The sequence below is a fragment of the Phocoena phocoena genome, chromosome 6, assembly GCF_963924675.1.
Source record: "Phocoena phocoena chromosome 6, mPhoPho1.1, whole genome shotgun sequence".
NCBI lineage: Eukaryota > Metazoa > Chordata > Mammalia > Artiodactyla > Phocoenidae > Phocoena > Phocoena phocoena.
The window spans coordinates 84022041-84046945 of record NC_089224.1 but is presented as its reverse complement, the minus strand read 5'-3'; the positions used below and the strand labels follow the sequence as shown (position 1 = coordinate 84046945).

The window sequence follows — 24905 nt, the reverse complement described above, 5'->3', positions numbered from 1 at the left end:
GTTAGCAGTACTCATCCAAGACCGTGCAGATCAAATCACAGTCAAGGAGCTGTAGCAGATTCTAACCATCATCTAGACCAACTCTCCTGTTCTATAGACGGGAAACACCAGGGCCAAAGACTAAATGGAGTAACTTAAGGTCACACAGCACTTGAGACAGAGCCAAGCTCAGAATTCAAGCCCTGACTCCTCGTCCTACACTCCCTATATAGCCTCTGTCACACACACTCCTCCTTCCCCACCACATGGCCTTGAACTTTCATTCTCAGAAATTGCTGACCTGCCTTGGCACTTAACTGCCACTTTGCTTCTTCCAGCTACTGTTATGCCCAACTCCCAAGGCTGTTTTTCACACTAGGCTACAGGAGAAGAAGTTATATCACAGCTCAGTCAAAATATCCATTGATCAATCCACGTTTCCAAATATATTGGTAATGGATTCTGCAAAAGCTCAATACTAACTGCATACTATGCAGACTATGTAGCATCACTATTAGCTAGCACCAGGAGCATGGCGAGGGAAGGGCCTTGCCTTAGGTGGCTAAAGATTAAAAACAAGGGCAACCGTTTACTCAGTAGTACAAAGTCGGTAGGAAACTACAGCAGGAAGGCAAAAACTGTAGCACAGTGGGGGCGGGCAGCACCTTTCAAAAACATACACAGTGTGACTATAAAATCACAAGTCTTGTCTTTTAATAAAACAAGCATGACAGAATGTAGAGCTCTAAACGAACGTTTCTCCCTCAAAGTAGTCACATCCTTAGTTCCAACAAAGCTACACCTGCTGGAGACATTATTTGGAACTCCTCTTTGGGGAGAGGAAGGACTTAAAAGGCAGCCTATGAGCCACATTAGAAAAGAGCCTTCCATTAGGTTCGGCTGTTTAAAAACAGAAAATCCACACTCCAAAGATGACATTGAAAAAATGAAAAGTGTGCTGTAGCTCTTGTGGAGGCTCCGAAATACCTCTAGCAAATTCTGAGCGACAGCTTCACCACTGGAGAAACGTGTGTCCTCCCAGGACAGCCGCTTTCAATGGGAGGGCGTTCATTTGGATAGACAAGGTCTGACGTCTATTTAAAAAAAAAAAAACAAAAAACCCCACAAAACCCAGCCACACTCCTTTATAGTCACACTTGCATTTGATTAAAAAAATACAACAACAACACTCACACATGGTTCTTGTATGAATTCTAATTAAGAGACATTACATTCAGAATGATAGCACTCATAGTGATAATTTTCAGAAGACTCGAACAGCTTCTTTGCCACTTCAGGGGTACATAGGGTGCAGCTGTTTACCTGAATGTATTCTTAAATAAGTGACTACTACCACTGTCATCTTCCTAGTTGTAGCTCTGTGACAGGCTACCGACCGCAAGTTCGTGTTCCAGGCCTTCTTTGCCAACACAGGTTAATTACAAGGGAGCCACACCCCACCGTCTTAGGGTGAATTGGGAAAGGGCCGGTTAAATGAGGAAACAGGCCATTCCTTGGTAAAAGTTTGCAGTTTTCTTTCCCAATACATCTTCTTTTTATTGAGAACTTCCATTTTTATCCTGTGCTCCTCCTCTGCCATCTCACACTCTCGCTCTAGCTGCTGGATTTTGGCCACATGCACCTCATTCATCTGTATCAGCTGCAGTTGTAAGATGGACATTTGTTGATGGTGTTCTTCCTCATGCATCTTTTTTAAAGCACCTTCCTGAGAGGTTTTGCTCCTGTAGTTTTTATTGGCTGTTATTCTGACAGCCGAACACGAGGGTTCAGGTTGAGAGGTCCCCTCACATACTGGGAAATGTATGAACTCTTTCTCATCATCGCACAGTTCTCTATTTGAAACAGCAAATGATTCTGAAAAACAGTAGCAGAAAACATGTTCAAAGATTTTACAGGCAGAGAGTAAATCAATCCTATTTCAAATGACAGGGTCCCCCACGACAGGATGATCTGAAGTAGCATCTGCTCTGGTCTGCATGTTCAAAGGTACCCCTGCCCCACCTGACTTCTCAAAAACCCATAAATCGAGAGCAATTTTCCCTGAAGAAGTAACGATAAAGGGTTTCATTATGTCATTTCTGGCACTTCGAACTACGGGAACAGTGGTCAGAGATTGTGCTTATCAAGAATTGGAGACCTGGTTATGTGGATATAAATCCTAACATGACATGTGCACGACTCCCAGTGAGCAGAAGACCACAGTGTGAGGCCAGCAGTGGGTTTTCAGATTAAGTTCTCCCTCAGTCTCTCTCCCTCTCTGACTCTCATTCAGCCACGAACACTGAAGTTCAGTCTCCACAAGGGCGCCTTTGCTGTGGGTCCTGGTCACAGGTCTTAACCCTTACCCAGGATAGCCATCTTAACAAAGGTTCTTCCTTGAAAGATGAGCCTACACTCCCTGGTTTAACTTCCTCAGACTTCTCTTCAGTCTCCTACATCTGGCTGTTGCCTCAAGCGCTGCCATCTGGGGGTCAATATTCAGATCCCAAAGACACTTTCCAACGTCCCTCGTATGTAACTTCTCCCTAGCACTTGACAATCCTTCTTGACACTTCTTTCCTCTATTAGCTTCTGAACCATTGGTCTCTCCTAAGTTTTCTACAGCCTCCTCTCTGACTGCTCTTTAAGTCTCCTGTCAGGACTCACACTTAAATGTTCCCCTGGGGTTCCTATCTTCGGCTCTGTTTCCAATCCACCCTCATAATCTGGTTCCGACCTTCCTTTATCTTCCTTGTCTTACTCTTCAAAATACCCTGTGTACCCTCCAATCCTACCACAATCTTTATTTTCTCCCATAATTCTGTCTCACTGCTCCTTCAGCTAAAGTTGGGCTCACTATTTGTCCCGACTCCCTTACGCAAACACACACTCTTACTCCAGTTTCCCCTTTCAACCTCCCTCCTAACACCTACTTCATTCAGGATCAATGCCACTTGCTGTGAAACCTCAGCCCTCTCCTTTCTCTGTACATACTCTTCTGTTACAGCACTTAACACATTCTAGTATTATTTGGGGACCATGCCTTAATCTTTTCTTTTATCCTCGGGCACCAATTATTTTGCTTGGTACCTAGTGGATGCCTAGTGAATATTTATGGGCTGAAGCTTTGAACAAAAGGGGAAAAGAGCTTATGGATATAAAAGGATGCCACATTTGGTGGTGCCATGTTTGCACTAGTATTTTTATTGGGCAATGATACAAGTATCAATTAGGAAGTATCAATAAGGAAACCACTAACCCCACTAACCCATGGAGTCTTCTAGCTGTGACTCCAATGCCTTCTTGGGAAGCTTTATATTTCCAATAATGAGAATCCTCTCCTTGGAGAAAAATAATATCAATTTATTAACAGAGTTGATTACATTATTACATCCACCCCATTATTCCAGAAGATGGGATGCTGGGAATGTTAATGGCTACTGGGGGAAACCTACTGGGGGAAAATGGCTACTGTTTATTTAGATTATTTCACTCCAAGGGGTTAGGTAACAACCATAACTAGTCCCTAATTAAGATAAAAGAAAAGGTAAAAACCTTACTTTTGAAAGAGGAGGTTAAAAGGACTTCTCTGTCATTCAGAGATAATGAAAATGTCTCCCTAGGAATCTTTCCCAAATCCAGTGGCTATGGCCTCAATTAGATGTCCTTCCTTCATGCTCCCACTGGTTCCTAAGCCTACCTCTGGCAGAGCACTTGTTAAAACTGGCGGCTTAACTACCTCCCCTTCAGGTCTCTGATTACTTTGAAGACAGAGACTGCCTCTAGTTCATCCTCCTGGTGGACCCAGAACAGGGCCTGACACACTGCTAGGCATATAAGAAACGTGTGCAGGATGAATTGGCTGCAGTAGGTCACATCCCTCTCAACACAGCACAACTGTGTAGAAAGAACAGTGTTCTGACTGGAGAGCTGAGGCACAGGACAAAGGAACAGGAAAGGCTTGGCACTGAGAATAGGATCCCTCAGATGGGATCAGATGCAAAGAGGATTACCTCATCCGTTTCCTTTCTAGTCTCAGATCTGAAACTTCTTCAAAGAAGACTGGACACATTAGACGTTTTTTGGTACCTTTAGCCTCTTTTCTCTTTGATTTCATTCCAGAGGATAGTTCTGAATACTCCTCTGAGCCTTTAAAGTTCATGCCCTGATGATGCTACTCATCTCTCCCAATTTCCAAATGCTCATTTTTATCTCAGTAATTCTTGGCTTTAGGAGCCTTTTGATGATGGTGATGGTGATGGTGATGACGATGACGACAGCAGCTACCATTTTCTGAGTAGCTAGCTAGGCATTAGGCTAGTGCTTTGCAGCATTACCTCATTTAATCCTTACAGCAACCCTCTGAGGGAGGTATTAGTATAGAAAACCAAACACAACATCTGAAGTCATTTGGCTAGTTCAAAGAACCAGGACTCCAGTCCAGGTCTGCACAACTCCAAAATCCAAGCTCAGCTACTACAGCACCTGGCCTCTCACTGTGTCACTTGCTCAGCTGATCACTTGTGTGTCTTAAAAGGCAATCTCCAAGTTGTATCAACTACAAAACCATCTATTATTAAGAATATGGGTGTATATCCTAAATTCTGATCTCCAAATTTCTCTCTAGAGTTGTGAACGTGAAGACAGCACGCTTATGTCCAGGAGCAGAGAAATGACTCTACTTTAAAACTAATTTTTTTAGTTTAAATGTGTGCTAACAAACGCATTTTAAATTTAAAAAGCCAGGCCTCTTAAGACTCTGGCAGAAGCTGGGGCTTAAAACTAGAGAAGCGCAATGGAGTAATTAACTTTCACACACATATTAGCTCCAATGAATGGAAGCTAGTGTTCAGATGGGGAGAATCTCCTCTTAATTAGAGAAAGACTATCCTGGGCATGGCAACCTGCTGCAAACACACACCATGCAATCTCTCTCCCAGGTAAAACAAAGCCACCTGAAGTAGAAAACAATTCAATCTTGTGCAAAATGGATAGGAAGGCCTGAAAGCTTTCCTGGGAGCAGAGAACACAGTCAAGGGGGTATTCTTCCACTTGGGCAATTTGAGTACGTTTAAGCTCATTGGGAAAACCTACTAAGGCAGTAAAAGGATGGGAAGGAAACTGTGTACAGGCCAAAGCTCAGCTCTTCTTAGCAGAACAAAGGAAACAGGACGGACTAGGAACACGGATAAATAAGATGTGGGGGATGCACACTACGGAATATTATCCATCAATGAAAAGAAACAAATTAGACTTACACACTGCAATGGGAATAGATACTTAAAACATTCTAAGTGAAAAGCAGCAAAAGGAAAAGGAAGGTATCTACTGCACAATTTTTAATCCATGTAAATTTAAAATATAGGCACACACGACACCAACGCATGCTTTCAAGAACATGTGAGAGAATACACAAGCACCTTAGAATGATCAAGGTGCAGAAGAAAAGAATGAAAGTGGTGAATGGGGATAAAAAAGTAATAAATGTGTAAGTAACACACAAAAAAAGGGCTTTTCCAGACCAATGATGCTAGTGTGCCGTGACTGGAAATATGTCAGTCCCCTCTACCGGAGTTCCCACCCCAAAAGAATAGGATTGGTCTAAACAGTGATAATAATGGAAATTGTTAAGAAATGTCTGCATTATTTAATATAGCTTTGCATACCTATGTCTGTGTTACTGGATTATAGCTTTATAGTAGAGAAATAATAGCATATGAATTAAGTGTAAGTTCTCTCAAGATATTTGAGTACTACTGAAAGCTTAGTTTTCCTAAGTGTATTTGACATGTGGCCATCCTTCCCCCCCCACCCCCGACCACCCCTAGCAAACTTTGTTGGCTCCCTTAGTTTGTTCTGCTAACCTCTTCCCCAAAGATAATGGAAGATAAGTGTCAAAGGCAAATTATCACAGATCATAAACCTACAGGGTATAAATTGTTTTAATATATTTAAAGGGAAAATACTGTTTTTTTTACAAATACATTCCTAAGTGTTAAATTTTAAGACTACTGTGTTCAACTACAGATGTACATTTCGAGCAAGTCATTGACAAAGCTAAGAATATGCATGCAGGGGATGGTGATCAAGATGACACAGCTGTTTTTGATAATTGGAATTTTGTATTTAGAGGTTACATTTTGTCAGCTTATGAATGGGCACAGGGTCCCCTTCTGGCCTGGTAATTCAATACCACTGGCCTCAGGAGTCCCTGTTTGTCGTTAGCTTGCTTTTGAATTACTTTGGCCACAAGTTCTGAGACAATGCTGTGTAAAACAGGAAGGGGCCGTCCTGAAGGGTGTTATTTGTGAAAAGAACTTGCTGAGTGCCTTCACCAGAGGCAGTAGAGTCTGCAGGTGAACCACAATAAATGGGGATAATTTTGCACGGCACAGACATGGGGATAATTTTGCACAGCACAGACATTACAGTAGTTGTCTTTATGATAGGAACTGATTCCTTGAACGTATAATTGAACTCTAAAATGAACTATGCCTCTATGCAGGTTTAATGAAATTTCTGAGGTTGCTGAAATTTGTTTTCCTTTTCCAATGCAAAATCTGCTGGTGAGGGGAAATATCTGACTGGTTTTATTATGGTTTATACATGAATAAATGGGATATTTAGTTCTGTACATAAATCTACAGTGAATACATACACTGGAATGAGAGACAATCATATTAGACCAAATCATCAGATCAAAAGACAAAGACAAACTTTTCAGGCTTGAAAGTTCAAAGCTGACATGGACCCCTTGAAGGCCAGTTTTCCAACCATTTGCTGCCCTGGCTCAACCCTCCACCCCACTCTCAAATCCACATTTGCAGCTGGGTTCCCCTCACTTCCTCACTGCTGGGGATTGTGACAGCAAATTTAGTTCACCCATCCGTGGCATGGTCTGCAAAACTAACTCAAACCCAACTCCTTCGTTTTACAGAAGGGGAAACTGAGGCTCAGAGGGCATTTTAAAATAGTGTTTGTTCACTATCTTGAGACTCAGTGTAGAATTTTTAAGCACCTTATTTTAAGTCATTCATTATTGGGAAAATCAAACCCCTGTTACAAAGGAGAGAAGCCAAATAGGTTCAAATGAAGAAGCACTTGGAATTTCTGGATTTTACTGTGTATTTGGCATACATCATGCAACAGGCCCTCTGTTATCACTGGGACATAACCAGACCCGGATACCTTAAGGTCTAACAGCCTGAAGGGCATAGAACATTAGATTATTGAAGAATCTGAAAAAAAAAAAAAAAGATGACACAGCTGAAGCCATCTCACACAAGAAACAGTTGGAGGGAGGCCTCTAGTGGAATCTGTCAGGCTCCTTCCTGTTTAACAAGTTCCAACAAATCTTTCAGCACCTAATTCTGTCAAGGCATTCTGTAAGGTGTTTGGACAGAGCTGGCCAATAGAAATATAATATGAGATACATATGTAATTAAAATTTTTTCTCATAGGCACATTAAAGAAGTAAAAAGAGGTAAAATTAATTTTAGTAATATATTTTTGATCCAATATATCTAAAGTATTATCATTTCAACATTTAATCAAAATAAACATTATTAGTAAGATATTTTATTGATACACTCTTTTTTGGTACTAAATCTTTGAGATACAGTGTGTACATTTATAGCACATCTCAATTCAGTCTCCCCACATTTCAAGTGCTTACCAGCCTCATGTGGCACGCACACACACACACACACACACACACACACACACACAGAGTCCATGTGTCAAAATACACACAGTGGAATGTGAGCCATAACCCTATAGCAGGTTTTCAACCTCTTCCCCAGAAAGACCCAGAAGGGATGATTAACAATTCCAGCTTTCTTTTTCTTTCTTAAAACTAAGTTGAAATGCAAAATGAGTGAGGTAACCTCAAAGCTGTTTAAATGCATGGAAAGCGTTCCAGTACCTTAACTACTAGAGTTTACAGATATTTTGGACACAGTTCCCAACTGACAAAGCAGCATGTTCTCCACCGCCCTCCACATTTGACCTGGAAACAGGAACCAGGCAGCATATGGCTGTACTTTAATAATCACCAGCAAAGAGAAGTCTCATGTGTCATATATGTACAAACATCCAATTTAAAATAAATCTCTTTTACAAGTGAGTCTCTAGCAAATGTCACTACAGCAAGGACACTGAGAATCCATATTTATTGCTTTCTTGGAAATTTAGAAATTGTTTTTATGAGTAAATGAACTACATTCTTTCCTCTAAAAAGCAAGAGAAAAAAAATCTGTGGAATGGACTTTCTAGATACTACCCTAGAATTTGAAAATGGGGAAATAAGACTGTCCCGTTAAAATAAGTCTATGAAATCAATACACAATCATCCAGATCACAGATTTGCGAAGTAAACTGTATGCAGTCCACACCAGCATCTTCCTCGGCAACATCTCCCAGGGAATATGAGCAATTTGAAAAGCAGCCCTTGCTGATTCACCTCCCTCCCTCCCCTAGCACCATTCCTTTCACTGCCTCACAGACACGCAATTGCTCCAAGGCCAGCATAATGGAGAGGATCAGGCTGAAGCTATAAACATCTCCAAAGCAAGGACACTCAGTTAGCAGCGGGCCCCCTCCACCACAGAAGCAGCAACAAGGAGGGGTGAGAGAGAGCTGGCAGTGTCCATATCAACACCCTCTTCTGGGAGCTGCCCTGGCTAGGGAGCTCAAGAATCAAAACTGAGACAGAGGGTTCCTACCCTGAGAAACAATACATGAGTTTCTTGACATTCACCACTATGGTTGCCCAACTGGCTCCCTAGACTTACCCTTGGCCAAATGATCAGAAAACAAACATTTGATCATAATTTAGCTTCCCAGGATGATCTGCCGACGGGAAAAAAAAAAGTGCTAATCAAAAACATGTATTCTGTTCACTTGGTTATTATATTTTCCACTCTATATGGATAACATTCTTGGTTTTAGACAATTTCTTGTGACTTTTAATTAACCAGTCCCTCAGAGCTCAATTTACTCTGGGGACACTAATAAGTGAATTTCTCATCCTGCAAGCCAAGAATCGGATTTTCCTAGGCAAATGCTTGCTTCCTGGGTCCTTGAAGCACCTTATGAACAGCCCTCTGGCCTTCCCAGAAATCTTCCTCTGCTTCAAGTATATTTTCTGCAAACTGCAATCTTTATATAAACTGGTCATTCCTATCTTAAAAGAGGCAGGAATTATTGGCAATTTATCTATATGCATCCTCACCCTGCCCTTGCCTGGAGACATTTCAATAAGCCCCTTAAATTCCAACTTTTTAAAGCCATGACACACTATCGCTACAGCCTTGATTATATGACATTCTTTTCCTTCCCCAAGAATTATGTATGACATTTTTCTCTTTTCAGTGGAAGTATATTAAAACTACAATGATTTTTTTCCATTATTTCTCAAGTTTCCTAGAGTGCACAAACCAAAACTATAGATCACAATTTTATAATGGGTAGAAATGCTGGTTTTTAATCTGGGTGACTGCTAAATGGGTGTTTGCTATATTAGTCTCTGTACTTTTCCTAAGTTTGAAATAGTTCACTTTCTTAATGTGGCATTTTGAGTAACTTAATGCAGAGCTTTGCACATAATAGGTCCTCAAAAACTATTTTTTGAAAAAAAAATATAGTGTGAATGAAGATAAATCCTCCAGTTCTCTTTAATATATTTGAGATAGATTGAGATAAGCAACTAAGATATTTCATTAATAACTATAGTAATGTAGCCCCTTATTTTTCCTTCTTAAGTAATAACAGAGATAAGTGAGATCTCTCTAAGAAAGACATGAGATAAGAGCTTCTGTTTTTATGTACGACTTGAACGTCCTATCTAATTGGGAAATTTTGTATTGAGAAAGTCGTTTGACATGAAAGTTTCTTTTTTATAAATTCCCTCAAAATGAAGGACTTGAAAATCGCAATGTCAAACAGGTACCCAAGGAGAACATGCAAGCGGGTGTCAGGCACCGATACCTTGGGTGGCGGCATCAGCATGGTACTCGGGCTCCTCCTCGGGAGGGCTCTGCAGGAAGTACAGCTGCTCGGGCAGCATGTTGGCGATCTTCTCCTTCCCCAGGACGTGGGTGCTCAGAAGGGGGCTGACGCTCCTTTTCACTTTCTCTCTCCTTTCATGGGCCATAATCTTTTTGGTCCGAGCCTTGATGTTCTCCCAGCACTTCTTCAGCTGTTTGAAATCCCGCAGCGACACGCTGGGCTGCGAGTTGTATTCATGGGCGAGCGCCTGCCAGGTACGCTGCTTGAGGGCAATAGTTCGCGCGTCGCTTTTCTTACACTCCAGCACATACTTGTACTTTTCTACTAAAGCCAGCAGGATGCTCTTTTCCAATTCTGAGAAGTATTTGGCAGGTTTTATGATTTCGTTGTTTTGCATTTTCCACTACGTTTCTCCTGGCTGTTAGCTATCCTGGAACAGGAAGTTTGAAACAATCAGTACCGACTCCAGCAATAAACAAGTCAGCGAATCACTCACGCTCTATCCCTGACTTGATTCCCTGGTCTGAAAACGGTACTTTCTTTTCCACTCATGTTGAATTGTGGTATTCTCAAGAAAACATTCAGAAGATTACAAGGAATGGGGTTTTTACTTAAAAGTAGATTTTCAGGTAGGACCTTTGCTGTAGGTCTTGACCATTTTGTGATTATCTGGTACAGGACAGCAAAAAAAAAGTTGAACGTCTATGTGGAACTCTAATGTGTTCATTTATTTCTGCTTAATATTAAGGAACAGATAATTCCCCAAATTCATGTTAGGCAGCTTTTAAACTAAACAGGTCTCTCAAAGTTTTGTCACAGCTTAAGACAAGATAAGCCACTGTGTGATCTAATACAACAGATAAAGTAAATACTACCAAGATTTCAGAATCATCCAGAAATCACCCCAGAAGATCTGACATTTCCATCACTATGTCTTTCACCTTCGTTAGGTCCATGCTCTTAGAAGAACCTCAGTTTCTTTATCTTAAAAATGAAGGCTTGGAGTCTGTGATCCTTAATGTCTAAGGGCCACTTTTATTTTATTTTATTTATTTTTCTGTTTTTTAAACATCTTTATTGTAGTATAATTGCTTTACAATGGCGGGCCACTTTTAAAAGTGTACAGTTCTGTGTAAATAATTAATATAATTTCAGAAGTGCAAGGGCCTGGACACTTTAGAGCTTGAGTCCAGTGCCTCTCTTTTCTTTTTTCTCCTGGGCATTTCATATAAATGGAATAATTCAATATGAGGTCTTTTGTGACTTGTTTCTTTCACTTAGCATAATGTTTTCAAGGTCTGTCTATGTTGTAGCATGTATCAATACTTCATTCCTTGTTATTACCAAATGGTATTCCATTTTATAGATGTAGCACAGTCTATATCCATTTACCAATTAATGGATTTTAAAAATTGAGATATAGTTGACATATAACATTACATTAGTTTCAGGTATACCACTTTATTTATATATATATACACACACATATGGAAATGATCACCACAATAAATGTAGTTAATACCATCACCACACAGTTACAATTTTTTTCTTTTAAGATCTATTCTCTTAGCAACTTTCAAATATACAATATAATACTATTAACTATAGTCGCCATGCTGTATATTACATCCCAGGACTTAACTTACATTATAACTGGAAATTTGTACCTTTTAACCACCTTCACCCATTTTGCCCCCCCCCCGAACTCCCCATCTCTTGCAACTACCAATCTGTTCTGTATCTATGAGTTCTTTTTCCTTCTTCTTCTTCTTCTTCTTCTTTTTTTTTAGATTCCACATACATGTGAGATCATACAGTATTTGTCTTTCTCTGTCTGACTTATTTCACTTAGCATAACACCCTTAAGGTCCATCCCTGCTGTCTTATATGGCAGGCTATCCTTCTTTTTTGTGGTTTAATAATATTCCTTTGTGTACCTATATACCACATTTTCCTTATCCCTCTTTTCAACTGAGGGAACTAAACTAAGGGCCAGTAAGGTGAAATGGATTGTACAAGATCACAAAGATGGTGACTTCAGAAGTCAAGAACCTGGACTGCCCTGATAGTTTGGTAATCTTTTCTTTAAACACACCAAATAATAGCCATTTTTTAACACATATTCGTTTAAAGTCTTTGTTCACATATTATAGTAAAAGTTACCAATTTTATATTATTTTAAGACTTTGAAATGACATTACATTTTCTCCCTTATCATTATTACAGTCTACATACCTTTTTATATTTTTAATAAAAATTGTATATATTTAACATACATAGTGAAATGATCACTACAAATAAGCTAGTACTACAAATTATATATCTCCTCACAGTTACCTTTTATATGCTTCATGAGAGCGCCTAAAATCTAGTCTCATCATATTTCCAATATTCAATACAATATTATTAGCTACAGTCATCACTCCTGTACACTAGATCTCTAGACTTATTCATCCTACATAACTGCACTTTGTACCATTTGACCAACATCTTCCCGTTTCCCCCACCCCCCCATCTCCAGCCCCCAGTAAGCACTGTTCTACCCTCTGCTTCTGTGAGTTTGAATAGCCTGGTATTCTTAGTATCATTTCACAACTATCTCTTGAGCTCTCACCTTGGGTGACTCCAAATTACTCAACCATGACTCCCTAGGTCATCTTGCCATCCTCCCCAGTGCTGAGCCAGCATCTTTCACACAATAAATGCTTAATAAATGTCTTATTCCACTGAACCTATGTGTGTTTTATGACTGCACAGTTTTCCACATCTTTTAATCACAGGAAACTTCCTACAAATTAATCTCTCAGTTACATTATGGCAAGAATGTTGCTAAGCAACAGAGAATGCAGCAATAAAGCAAGCGTTGCATGTCCCCTTCGCGGAAAGGGCCGACATGCCCAGTCCCCCTTACATTCTCTAAGCCTCTGATTTTTCAGAATAACAGGCAAGCATCCAGATACTGATGATATAGTCCATTTAAAACTGACCAACCGGGCTTTTCTGGTGGCGCAGCCGTTGGGAATCCGCCTGCCAATGCACGGACACAGGTTTGAGCCCTGGTCTGGGAGGATCCCACATACTGCGGAGCAACTGGGCCCATGTGCCACAACTGCTGGGCCCGCACTCTAGAGCCCGCGAGCCACAACCACTGAGGCCCATGTGCCTGGAGCCCGTGCTCTGCAATGGGAGAGGCCACCGCACCGCAACGAAGAGTAGCCCCTGCTTACCGCAACTGGAGAAGGCCCACACGCAGCAACGAAGACCCAACACAGCCAAAAGGAAATAAATTAATTAATTAAAACAAAAGAAAACAAAAAAACCCTGACCAACCTGTATTGAAAGAATTAGAAACTAACTTGAAAGGAGTCCCACTGGCCAAAAATGGGACATTTGAACAAGGGTGATGGGTACACAAAGATTCATTAAATTATTCTCTTGATCTTTGTGCACACTTGAAAAGTTCCACAATACAAAGCTGGGGGGTGGGGGGAGGCTGTGACTTTTAAATTTATGGTACACTGATTTAAAATCACACCATTACAAGTCAGCTCTTCACCTACTATGCCTGGGGAGGGGTTACTATTGTTGTAAATAACTGAAATCTGTTAGATCTGAGGCTGGAGGGGACCCAGCCAGATCAGAGAGCCTTGAAATAGAGGCCAAGGAATGTAGGCTTTACATGGGGGCAACAGAGCCTGTTCAGGGTCCCCCACTATGTACGACCTCCTCCCAAAAGTTAAAGTTAGTGTGATCAGTGTCTCCAGATACAAGGTACCTCACATTCATCATGGACACATCAGTATCAGAAATCGAGAGACTTAGACAAGTCAAAGGTGGTTTGGCCCTCAGGTCTTGGGCAAAGAGAAATGAGGGGGAATTTATCTTTGGAGATGTGTCCCTGTACCCTAAATTATCAGGCCTACGCTTCAGTCACGTTGCTCTAATGTTCCTACAATGATCCAATCCAGGCCCCTTCTTCCCCAAAAGTCCAAAATTAATTTTTGCCTTCATCAATACTCCTATTTCCTATAAATCAGTGTTCCCAAACTGAAATTTATTAACACACCCTCCCTATAATATATCTCTTCTATATGATCTCTATCTGCCAAGATGACTACGTTCAACTTTATATTCTATAGTTTTTATTATGAAATCAATAGGTATACTGAATGTTCTTAAACTACACAGCCCCCAGAGCAGATTCTGATCTGAAGCCCATCCCAATTCTTCTGCCCCCAGAAGATGTCTACCCACTCTTTTTAAGAATCACTGCTGGGGCTTCCCTGGTGGCGCAGTGGTTGAGAGTCCGCCTGTCGATGCAGGGGACACGGGTTCGTGCCCTGCTCCGGGAAGATCCCATATGCCACGGAGCGGCTAGGCCCGTGAGCCATGGCAGCTGAGCCTGCGCGTCCGGAGCCTGTGCTCCGCAACGGGAGAGGCCACAACAGTGAGAGGCCCGCGTACCGCAAAAAAAAAAAAAAAAAAAAAAAAATCACTGTTATAAGGATTGGGAATCTGATTCACAAATGAAAAAGGGATTGTTCCCTGTTTCATTCTATTAAAGGTAATGCTATTTTATACATTATATATTAATGCTATTTTATACATTATATATTTTTTCTTTTTAAATAAATATTTTTTATATCCTTATTTCAAGATAAATTCCCAGAAGAGGAATGGTTGCCACAAAATATAAAAACACTCAAGACTTCTGTTCCATAACCATCTGCCCTCCAGAAATGGTGTACTAATTGACATGCCCACTTCATTGACTTCTGTTGTTAACATTTTTTAAATCTGTGCCAACTGTGGAAGTGAAAAAATGTCCCTTCATTGTTTAGTGATATATGAATTGCAACTCTCGGCAAATAAGCCATACTCTGCCTGAACAAAGTCCCTTTGATACTTAGTGGAAATGAAACTACATGGAATTAGTTCCAAGCAATTTAATAATTGTTCCTCACAATGTGTGCAGTACCACTAACTGCCACCAGGTGGTGGTGGGCTGGGGGGTTGTCTAAATTCATAAGGATCTTAACTTAAGTGCGGCCAGTTAAGTCTCTAATAAGAGCAATAATTACAATAGCAGATTTTTTTTTTTTTTTTTTTTTTTTGCGGTACGCAGGCCCCTCACTGTTGTGGCCTCTCCCGTTGCGGAGCACAGGCTCAGCGGCCATGGCTCACAGGCCCAGTGGCTCCGTGGCATGTGGGATCTTCCCGGACCGGGCCACAAACCCGTGGCCCCTGCATCGGCAGGCGGACTCTCAACCACTGTGCCACCAGGGAAGCCCCAGCAGATAATTTTTATTGAGCCTTTACTGTGAATTTGACACAATACTAACTGCTTAATATGCACTATATCATTTAATCTTCCCAAAAATAGCCCCTGAGAGCATCATTTGTTACACTGTTAAAAAAAACAAAAACCAACAACAAAAAAACCCCACAAAACTTTATGAAAGTATCAGAAATACCAGAAGAAAATATACATCTGCTCTCAAAAGCAAATACTCAGAATTACCAACACCTGGGGACCATTAATAGCCTATTAATTAAACTATTATTTAATCACTAGCTAAGTAAATCCAAGTTACCAATTTACTTTGCTTAATTTTGTAGAACAGCAGGCCTCCCTCGGCCATGTGGTTGCATCCTTCCGGGCTATAAAGGGATTCTGGTGTAAGACAGTGTACCCCAAAGGTCCCCTATGGATCCCCAACAGCCTCCTGAAGCAGGCTGTTTATCCCCACTAAACCAATTATTTTTCCTATTTCCTGGATCAGAAAAGTGAGGCTCCGTAACTTGCCGGTGATCACACAAATAGTAGCAGCGCTAGGATTCAAACCCAGGTCTGACTCCAAGCCCAGGCTGCTCTCTGATCTGCTTAGCCCTCTTCTTTCAGACCTAGTGACAGCCTCTAGTGCCCCAGCTCAAATTACATATCAATTAGCAATCTGATTGTCAGCAGGGACAACCTAGGAAGAGCTGTGCCTGCTTCCGTCATCTCCATTTGTTGGCTCCTCCCCTCCCTTCCCCAATTCCATCACCTCCACCCTTCTAGGTCTCAAACCTAGGGTCCACAGCTCCCCACCCCAACCCAGATGCACCCCTCTCACTCTAACTAGGGTTCTGAAATAATCTCCACTGTTGATCTGCTAAGAATGTATGTTTGAAAAGTAACTGTAGCAATAACATAGAGCTTTAAAATGGTCCACACCTCAAGGGGAACTGGATGCTGACATTCTGCTTGAGCACCTGACCGACAGTCCTAAGTAAACAAACACTTCCCAAAGAAAGAGATCTCCAAGAGAAGCTTGTTAATAGAAACTTCGAGGCTAGAAAGCACATTATAGCTTAAAACTGCTTAGGAACGTCCATAACTGGTTATAGATGACAACACAACAAGCCTTCTCTGCTACATTAGCCTTTATTAGAAACTACCCTTCCCTTGTAGGGAACTCCAACTCCCCTCTGTACGGATCATCTTTTTTGGCTGCTGTTCTGCTAGACAGAGTGCTACCTGTTCTTATGCGTGGTTGTAGAACAACAAGCAGCCCAGAGACCCCACAGTGAGCCTCAGCAAGATTTAATGAATGAATGTATTTTGATTTAGTCATAAAACTGTCTACCATGCACAGAATGAGTATCATACATGGTAAAACAATCAGTACACCAAAAGGCTGCATTAAAGTAAAAATGGTCAAATAAAATAGCAAAATCCAAATGCAATGGAAGTTCCTCTTGGGCTAAGCAAAGACCCATAGACAAGACTAAATAAAATAGCAGGATTCCAATACCATAAAAGAACAAAGAGGAAATAATCAGCACAATTCCCAGAACACTAACATTGACTAAACCACCAGAAGATTGTAATAAGTACATTTAATATGCACCTTAAAAATCCATCAGTTAGGGGACTGAATGTTTGTATCCTCCCCCCCAAAAAAATTCATTTGCTGCAACCCTAACTCCCAGGGTGACTGTATTTGGAGATTAGGCTTTTAAGGAAGGAAGTAAGATTAAATGTGGTCCTAAGGATGGGGCCCTGGTTCAAGAGGATTAGTGCCCTTAGAAGAAAAGACAACAGAGAGCTTGTCCCTCCCCGCACTAACCCCAGGGCTTACAAAGAGGCCATGTGAGCACACAGAGAGATGGCAGCCACCTACAAGCCAAGAGAAGAGCCCTCAGAATGAAACCTACCTTGCCAGCACCTTGATCTGGACTTCTTAGCTTCCAGAACTGTGAGAAATAAATTTCTGTTGTTTAAGCCTCCCAGTCTGTGGTCTTTTATTATGGCAGGCCAAGCTGACTAACACATCACCTAATGATATTTTAAGTCCACCAAGGGTCAAACTAAGTCCTAAAATTTGAGCAAAGACCAGAGAAAGTTGGCCAGATTTTACTTCTACTGCTATTTGTAGAAAAGGGAGTTCTTTGAAGTCAACACTCAGGATGGGAACCATGACTAAAAATCTGTGACACTGAGATCTCAGACAGATATTAGGATATTAATGCACTACTGCTCTTAAAGTGAAGCGAAATAACCAAGACAGTGGATGCAGAGAACCTGGGCTCAAATCCTGAATTCAGCACTCACCTAACTGTGTGACTTTGGGCAAGTCAGTTAACCTCTAATGCTTCCTCTGTAAAACAGGGTTAATACTCCCTACTCTGCTTTATTCTCTCTACACAACTACCCTGCAATGGGAGTAAAGAAGCACAGACTAGATCTTCAATAAATTTTAGTTCTTTGCACCCCTCTCACCCATACTGAATTGCTTCCAAAAGTAGAACAGTGGTCTAAATACAGCATATACTCAAATACTTATTGGCTCTTTTATTCATAGACATACAATTCAACAAATATGTAATGGACTCCTGCCAAAGGCTCAGTACTGTCCTAGAGTATGTGGGAGATACAAAGACAAGCTGAAGGAGCATTGGCATGCAGAAACTGACAACCAAAAGGAGAGGTACAATGAATGGACACCATAACAGAGGACAAAGCACCCTGGGTGCTCAGAGAAGAGGTTAATTTGCACTCTTCATGAACAAGAGGACATTTGAGCTAGATCTTTAAGAATGTACAGGATATGGACAGAGAGGGCTGAAGGAGATCATTCAGATAAATAATTGATAAGAAAGGACCTGGATTCTGAGTGGTGGTGATGTTAATGGAAAGGAGGCGGTGCATGCCAGGGACTGTTTCAAAGTGAGAAATGACCAGGACGTGTGTGTGTCCACACTACGGTGGGGGATCAAGAGAAAGTAGAGGCAAAGAGGATACAGGAGGATTAAACAAACACCTAGAGCACCTACATGCGCAGGTACTGGAGGGAGGGGTATTCCTTAAGATCCAGGAGACCACAGTCCAGTGAAGACATATCACAACACAGTGTACTGTGGATGGGCTGGTGACAAGGCAGTGTGATAAGCACAGTCACAGAGATGTGCCCAGGGATGTTACTCCAGGATTGGGTGGGATTTAGAATAAGGACCTTAATTCCTATCAGAATAGACTGGAAATAGAATTAGCATTAGAACAAAGCAGGGCCACTTTGGAAAGACTGAAAGAAGGAACAAATACAGAACTGGTGAGTAAGCTGCAGGAAATGTGGCAGCCAATCCCTGAAGGGAGGCCTGGCCACAGGCTATGGGTGATCAGTTTGCTCTAAAGAGATGAAAGCCTATTTCCTATCCTGGTCTGTTGACTCTGTCTCCTGACTCCACATCCCCCAAACAACTTCTTTTGGAAACAACATAGATCCTAAATGTTATAACTAAAACAGGACTTCAGACCAATCCTCTCATTTTACAGATGAGGAAACTTAGGCTTAGAGCAAACTACGGGGGTTCCTGGGGTCCCAGTAACAGAGGAGGGCCTAAAAGCGAAGCTTCATTATTTGTTTTCAACCCCTCCCCCCACATCTCTTCTCTGGAACCCTCCCGTCATCAAGATGCCCTTTTGCTAGGTACCATCAAGCCTTCCCCAGTCTCCCAATGGAAAACTCGAGGGCACTGCTCTCAACTCTGACACTCACTCTATGACGTCAGGCAAGTCCCCTTTCCTCCCTGACTGTTGATTCCTCACCTCTAAAAAATAAAGCTGCAATGGGTGTTCTCCAAAGCCCCATCCGGTGCTGGCAGTCCATACTAGCATTGCTGCTACAATGGTTTTTCTGCAACCTAATTTCCACAGTTCTCTGCCAAAGACGCATAGATGGTATTTTCTGATTATTTATGAGGCTAGTGGAGCTACTAGCCAAAGAAAGAGAACATTGCCACAGAATAAAGTGATCTCAGCACTTCAGAGGATTTAAGGCCCACGCCCAGGTTTAACTCTATAGGTTAAGTAGTTCCAAGTGAAACATCTAAAGCAGGTAATGGGATCTCTCTTTCACTACTGTAGCCCCAGCTCCTTGAAGACCACCTGGTACACAGAAGGTACTCCATAAATATTTGTGGAATATACATTGAAACTAACCTGCTCGCCATTCACATTTTTTACTAATTATATCTAGATGTTCTACTATCTTAAATTTCTTCTTCTATAAAGGATTTCTCATAACAAAAATCATTTCCTGGCTTCTTCTTGTAAATACTGTTGTATGCCAAATTTTTTACAACATGATACAACAAATTTCTACAGCTATGATGCCTCTATGATTTCATTTGACACAGAGGTAGGAACAGTCAGACATTACTGTCCCCGTGCACACCTGGCTGTGTACCTGCTCTCACATGTTCAGACCTGTCTACTCAGGATGGCCACTCACCTGCGCCCTCTCTGTCTTCTTTCTTTCCTTTAGGGGAGCTTCCAGTCTAAACCTAGCACTAAATTTGCTTCCTCCGGTGCTCTCCCTCCCCTTTCCCTTCGCCACCCACTCGAGGCAGCCAAGTAACTGGGAAGTGTTTATTTTTACCATCTGCGTCTGAGGGTGACTGTGAGCAGAACCAGCCTTGTGTTTAAGGCAAGAGCTCCCCCCTCCCGTCCCCCCTCCCTCACAGTTCCCTCTGTGAACCAGAGGCAGGTTCCTAAAGGTCCTGACCCCTTCCTTCCCCTCCCCCACTGCTCCTTCCTAATCCATCTCCCCACCCCCATCCCAGTCTCCCTAAAATTCCCTTGGAGTCATTATTATTATTATTATTATTTTTATTTTTTGCGATACGCGGGCCTCTCACTGTTGTGGCCTCTCCCGTTGAGGAGCACAGGCTCCGGATGCGCAGGCTCAGCGGCCATGGCTCACGGGCCTAGCCGCTCCGCGGCATGTGGGATCTTCCCGGATCGGGGCTCGAACCCGCATCCCCTGCATCGGCAGGCGGACTCTCAACCACTGCGCCACCAGGGAAGCCCCCTTGGAGTCATTATTAAAGTACCTCCACAGAAAGTGCTTTTACAATACAGAAAGTCCCCTTATGTAGGTGTTCCTGCTCCAGCCTGCTTCTTGTCTGTGAGGACTCTCTCCTCTAGGCCCACCACTTCAGCATCAACGGCTCTCAAAGCTCTGGGCCCAGACTTGTGGCACAGTGGTTAAGAATCCACCTGCCAATGCGGGGGACACAAGTTCAAGCCCTGGTCTGAGAAGATCCCACATGCCGCGAAGCAACTAAGTCCACGAGCCACAACTACTGAGCCTGCACGCCACAAATAAAAAATAATTTATTAAAAAAACCCAAAAAATCTCTGGGCCCAGGGTCTCAAGAATTAACCTTTTCCTGCAGCCCTCAGACTCACTCTGTACTGCAATCCATCCATACCCTTGAGGGGCTCCTCTATCTGAGCTCCTGAGGCACGGAACTACATTTTACTTGTATCTTGAGCACACAGTTGACTCTCGGTGTTTGTTCAAAAGAAAGTAGGGGTGTCAGGGAGAACCTCTCTCCAGCCCCATGTTCTCTCCTCAGCACCACACACATTTCCAATTGTCTCCTAGCCACCTCTATCTAGCTGTCCATTATGGGTACCTCAGAAATCTCCAAAAGCAAACGAATTATTCCTCTACCCCCAGACCTCCTGATTTCTGATCATTTCAGCCACATTAACTTGGCTCAAAGCAGAAACCTCAGCGTGCTCTTCAATCACATGGTACCACTCATCACATTTACCACTACTACATATTTTACCTCAATATCTCTTCTCTCTGCTCCCATCCTCATTGCCTATGTCCAAGGTAAGCCCTAGTCTCCCAAAATGATCTCCCAAACTTCCAGCTCCTCTTCCACACAGCCACCAGAGGGATCTTTCTTAAACACAGTGATGATGCCACAGTCCTGCGTGTAAACCTCTGACATTTCCCCCACTGCCTAAGCAATAAAGTCCATACTGCTCACAAGGCATTCAAGGCCTTTCCAGATTTGGCCCCAATTACAGTGCCCCCTCTACCCCACACCAAACCACCCTTTCCATGTATGTTTCAACCCAGCCAGACCAAACTCACCTTCGTGCCCTTGAACCTACTGTGTTCTCATGCCTCTAGACATGGGGCCTCCTCTGGCTGGAATTCTTTACCCCAAGATCCACCAAGGGCTCACCTTTAACCCTTAAGTCCAACTCTCATGAAATTTTTGTGAAGCCTTCCTCAACTAATACCCAGGCTATTATGTTTATTTTATTTATAACAGCTTCCTCCTAAAATGAGTTTGAGGCAGTTTACAAACTACGTACACACTGCAACTAGATTTTTTTTTAAGAGAGAGGATATCGGGGCAAAGACAAGACAGAGGTAAAAAAGATAGAAGTTAGGAATTTGTGTAGCATTCAAAACCTCTATGATAACGTCTCATCTTGTTAAATCTCGTTGAAGAGGTAGATTAGCCCTGAGTATTCTATCCAGAATGAATGAGTTACTCTTCTCTGAGCTCACTGCCAGTTGTATATGATTGTACTTCCCATATTTTCTGTGATTTGCTCATTGTGTCCATCTCCCTCACTAGGCTGGGAAATTCCTAAGGGAAACACATAATTTCTGACTCATCTCTCTCCCAGGCATGAAGCATATGACTGGTGCTCAGCAGACAAGAATTAAACAACTGTCACCATGGACAGGGAAAAAGGTCCTAGTGCTTGTTGAGCTCCCAACCAGGCATTTGAAAAAACATTCTTTAATCCTCACCAAAAAATTACATGGTGGAGAAATAGCAGACCTAGGATTCGAACCTCCCACTGTCTGTCTCTCCAAAGCAGCTGCTCTTCTTTACTAGGCACACGGCTCCCTACTTTCACCATCACTATGTGCCCAAACACCCCCTCCTTCAAGTCCTGGTTTTAAAACAACCCTTCTCTCAGAAGCCTTTCCTGCTCACTCAGGAGAAAAGTCAGCCCGAGTTCAGCCCCGACCTTAAACAACACTCAAGTAACACACGGTCACAGTCGGGAGAGGAAGGGGTGCCTTCTGGGTAGCCGAGCACTAGCGGGCCGGGTGGGTGTTCTTCAGATGGTGTTGTGGGTCCTCAGCTCTCCTTCTACCCCCTGCCCCTGGGTGCAATACCTGGCCCTTCCTGCCTTTCTCTTCCTTGTTCAGGGTCCAGAGCCTTCCAGTTCTCCCCATTTCAAACTGAACCCCAAAATAATCTCCTCAGGCCCATTGCTTCTCTAACCAAGGGAACTGTATTCAAACACACTCCTTCATTACATCAGTTCCGTCTTGGTACTGATATTTGAAGCGCCTTACCAATCTTCAGGGCTGTTGAGCATCCCAATCGCCTCAAACATAGTAAAAGAATTTCAAGAATCATGAGAAGCGACCATGACATTTTAGGAGGCCCCGTCACCTGGCTCTCAAGCCATCTGAATACTTTTGGGGTGTCTTGGGAATAATAAGAGACAATTCACTGATCTCACCCCAGGATCCCTTCCCGTCTCTCCTCCCAGACAGGATGCCTGGTCTCTAAGGGCAGGATGGAATCCTGGTCCAGAAAACTGCTGGGGTGGTAGACACTGGTCCCTTCCTCCATATCCTCTTCCAGAGCTTCAGAATCCTCCTTTCTCCTCCCCGTCCACCCCTTGTCTCTCTGGCCCCAAACTCCCCTAGCAGTCCTCAGTCCTAACTCAGGAACTATGTTTTTGAATTCAACAATTTCCTTGGTAACACAATTGACTTATCTGACATACTAAAATGCACACCCCTGGCCCTGATATTATCCTACCTCCCAGTTTTAAATGTGTAACAAATATATCCTATAACCACTCTCCTGACACTGCAGGAACATCTGTGATCTTAAATGTTACTATACCTAAGAGTCACCCAATCTCCTGAATCAGAATAGGGAGACTAAATAATCTTCTCTATTTCCTACTCCTAAATAAAAATTACTCGTGCAATTTATAGTAGCTACATAACAGCGCCAGTGTGATGACTTAATTAGATAACTCATGCCAACTGTTTGGTACCTAGGGCCTGGTATATAGAAAGTGCTCAATATTTAGCTATGATCATTTACGTACATTATCTCTCACAATAGCACCTGGGGGTAGGCATTAAACGACGCACTCCCCTGCCACCATCCCTCCCCCCATCTCACCCCCATTTACAGAAGCAGGAGCCAAGGCTCAGAGCAAAGGAGATTTCCCAAGGTCAGGAGGGCACCGATGTGATGTTCGGCCGTCAGCCTCTGGGTGAGAGACCCCTCCCATTACACCCCTGTAAGGGACACAAGGGGTCTTAAAGGAGACGAGTATGGAAAAGCGCGAGCACAGTGCCCGGTATACAGTGGGGACCCCGGGATGGGGAGACCCCGGCACTGCGAGTCATCTGGATTCCTCCCAAGCGGCTCCTCCACTCCCGGAGTCCAGAGTCCCCCGACCCCGGGTGCGACGCTGAATCTCCCCGAGGTCCGCGCCGTGGGGCTTTGTACGCCGCAGGCCGGCCCCACTCACCGAGTCCCATCGCGGCGCGCGGAGGTGGCAGCCGGGCCTGCGGGGCAGGGGTCGTGGCGCCTGGGCCGGAAGCCCGCCCTGCCGGCCGCGCGGCCCCCGCACGTCTGGCCCGAGCCTCCCGCCTGACCCTCGCCCGCGCCCCCGCGTCGCTGCGGCCCGGCCCGGCGGGCCAGCCTCCTACCTGCAGCGGCGGCGCAGCGGCCACGGCGATCGGGGGAGGGGCCGGCGGGATGCGAGCGCGGGCGGCCTCGGCTCCTCTCGCAGGCTGGGCGGCCGGGAGGGCCGCGGGCTCCGGAGCGCCGGGCGGCGGCGGCGCGCCCCCGGCCGGTCAGGCCCCACCGCGCGCGCAGAGGCCACAAAGCCCGGGAGCCGCCGCCCCCTCGCGGGCCGCCCGCCGCCTGCGGGTCCGCAGGCGCCGAGGAGGGCGGGAGCGCGGCCCCGCGCAGTCCCCACCTCCCCAAGCCCTGGTCGCCGGCCTCCCCCGAGGTTCGGGGCGGGGCGCAGGGGGTCCTCCGCCTACCCACCCCTCTCCCTCCTGGCTGACATTCTTGTGCTGAGTTCCCTCTTCCCACCTTTGCGGACGAGCTCCTGAAGGACTTGAAAAACTGTTTCATTTCCATGAACAACAAAAGAATGTATTTGTCGCAAGGTATTTGGCGGCCATGGACGCGAAATAGCCCAGTCCAAACCCCCTGTCTGAGAAAGGCCCCTTTTCCTTCGGGACACCCTGCTACTTGAGTAGACAACGCTCCTTGGCTGGGTTCATCACGGAGTTGTGTTTTGTTTTGTTTTTTTAATTTGCGGGATGTCTCCCCCTAGGCTGCGCACCTCGAGGGCAGAGACTACCCTCTGCACCCCAGGACCTGATTCAGACACTGTGCGCTGAGTACGTGGGAATTTGTGCGCGGATGAATGAATGCACGACAGATGCCACTCTAGGACAAGGCACCTTTTATAGTGCCTCCACAAGGATGGGGGCTAGGTGTTTCTTTTGCCCTGTATCCATTGGGAAGATTCCAAGCTCAGAAGGGCACAGAGGGCT

General features: G+C 43.7%; 1 protein-coding gene across 2 annotated transcripts; it reads right to left on the bottom strand.

Moving 5' to 3' along the window:
- Positions 1-679: 679 nt before the first annotated feature.
- MSANTD3 (Myb/SANT DNA binding domain containing 3) lies at positions 680-24614 on the bottom strand. Of its 2 annotated transcripts, none has more exons than XM_065878791.1 (3): positions 23864-23904; positions 9967-10417; positions 680-1854 (listed from the first exon to the last, which is right to left on the bottom strand). In XM_065878791.1, the coding sequence occupies exons 2-3, from the start codon at positions 10382-10384 to the stop codon at positions 1445-1447; spliced, it is 828 nt and encodes a 275-aa protein (XP_065734863.1). In that variant the 5' UTR covers positions 10385-10417; positions 23864-23904; the 3' UTR covers positions 680-1444. The 2 variants fall into 2 exon arrangements, with proteins under 2 accessions (XP_065734863.1, XP_065734865.1); XM_065878793.1 differs by lacking the exon at positions 23864-23904 and adding an exon at positions 24436-24614 and having other exon boundaries at positions 1180-1854.
- Positions 24615-24905: the final 291 nt, after the last annotated feature.

Bases quoted from the DNA above. Each gene is read 5' to 3' on its own strand.
- MSANTD3 (XM_065878793.1), bottom strand. From the start codon at position 10,384: ATGCAAAACAACGAAATCATAAAACCTGCCAAATACTTCTCAGAATTG. The intron at 1,855-9,966 runs GTATCGGTGCCT...ACTGTTTTTCAG, and splicing joins TGCTGATGCCGCCACCCAAG to AATCATTTGCTGTTTCAAAT.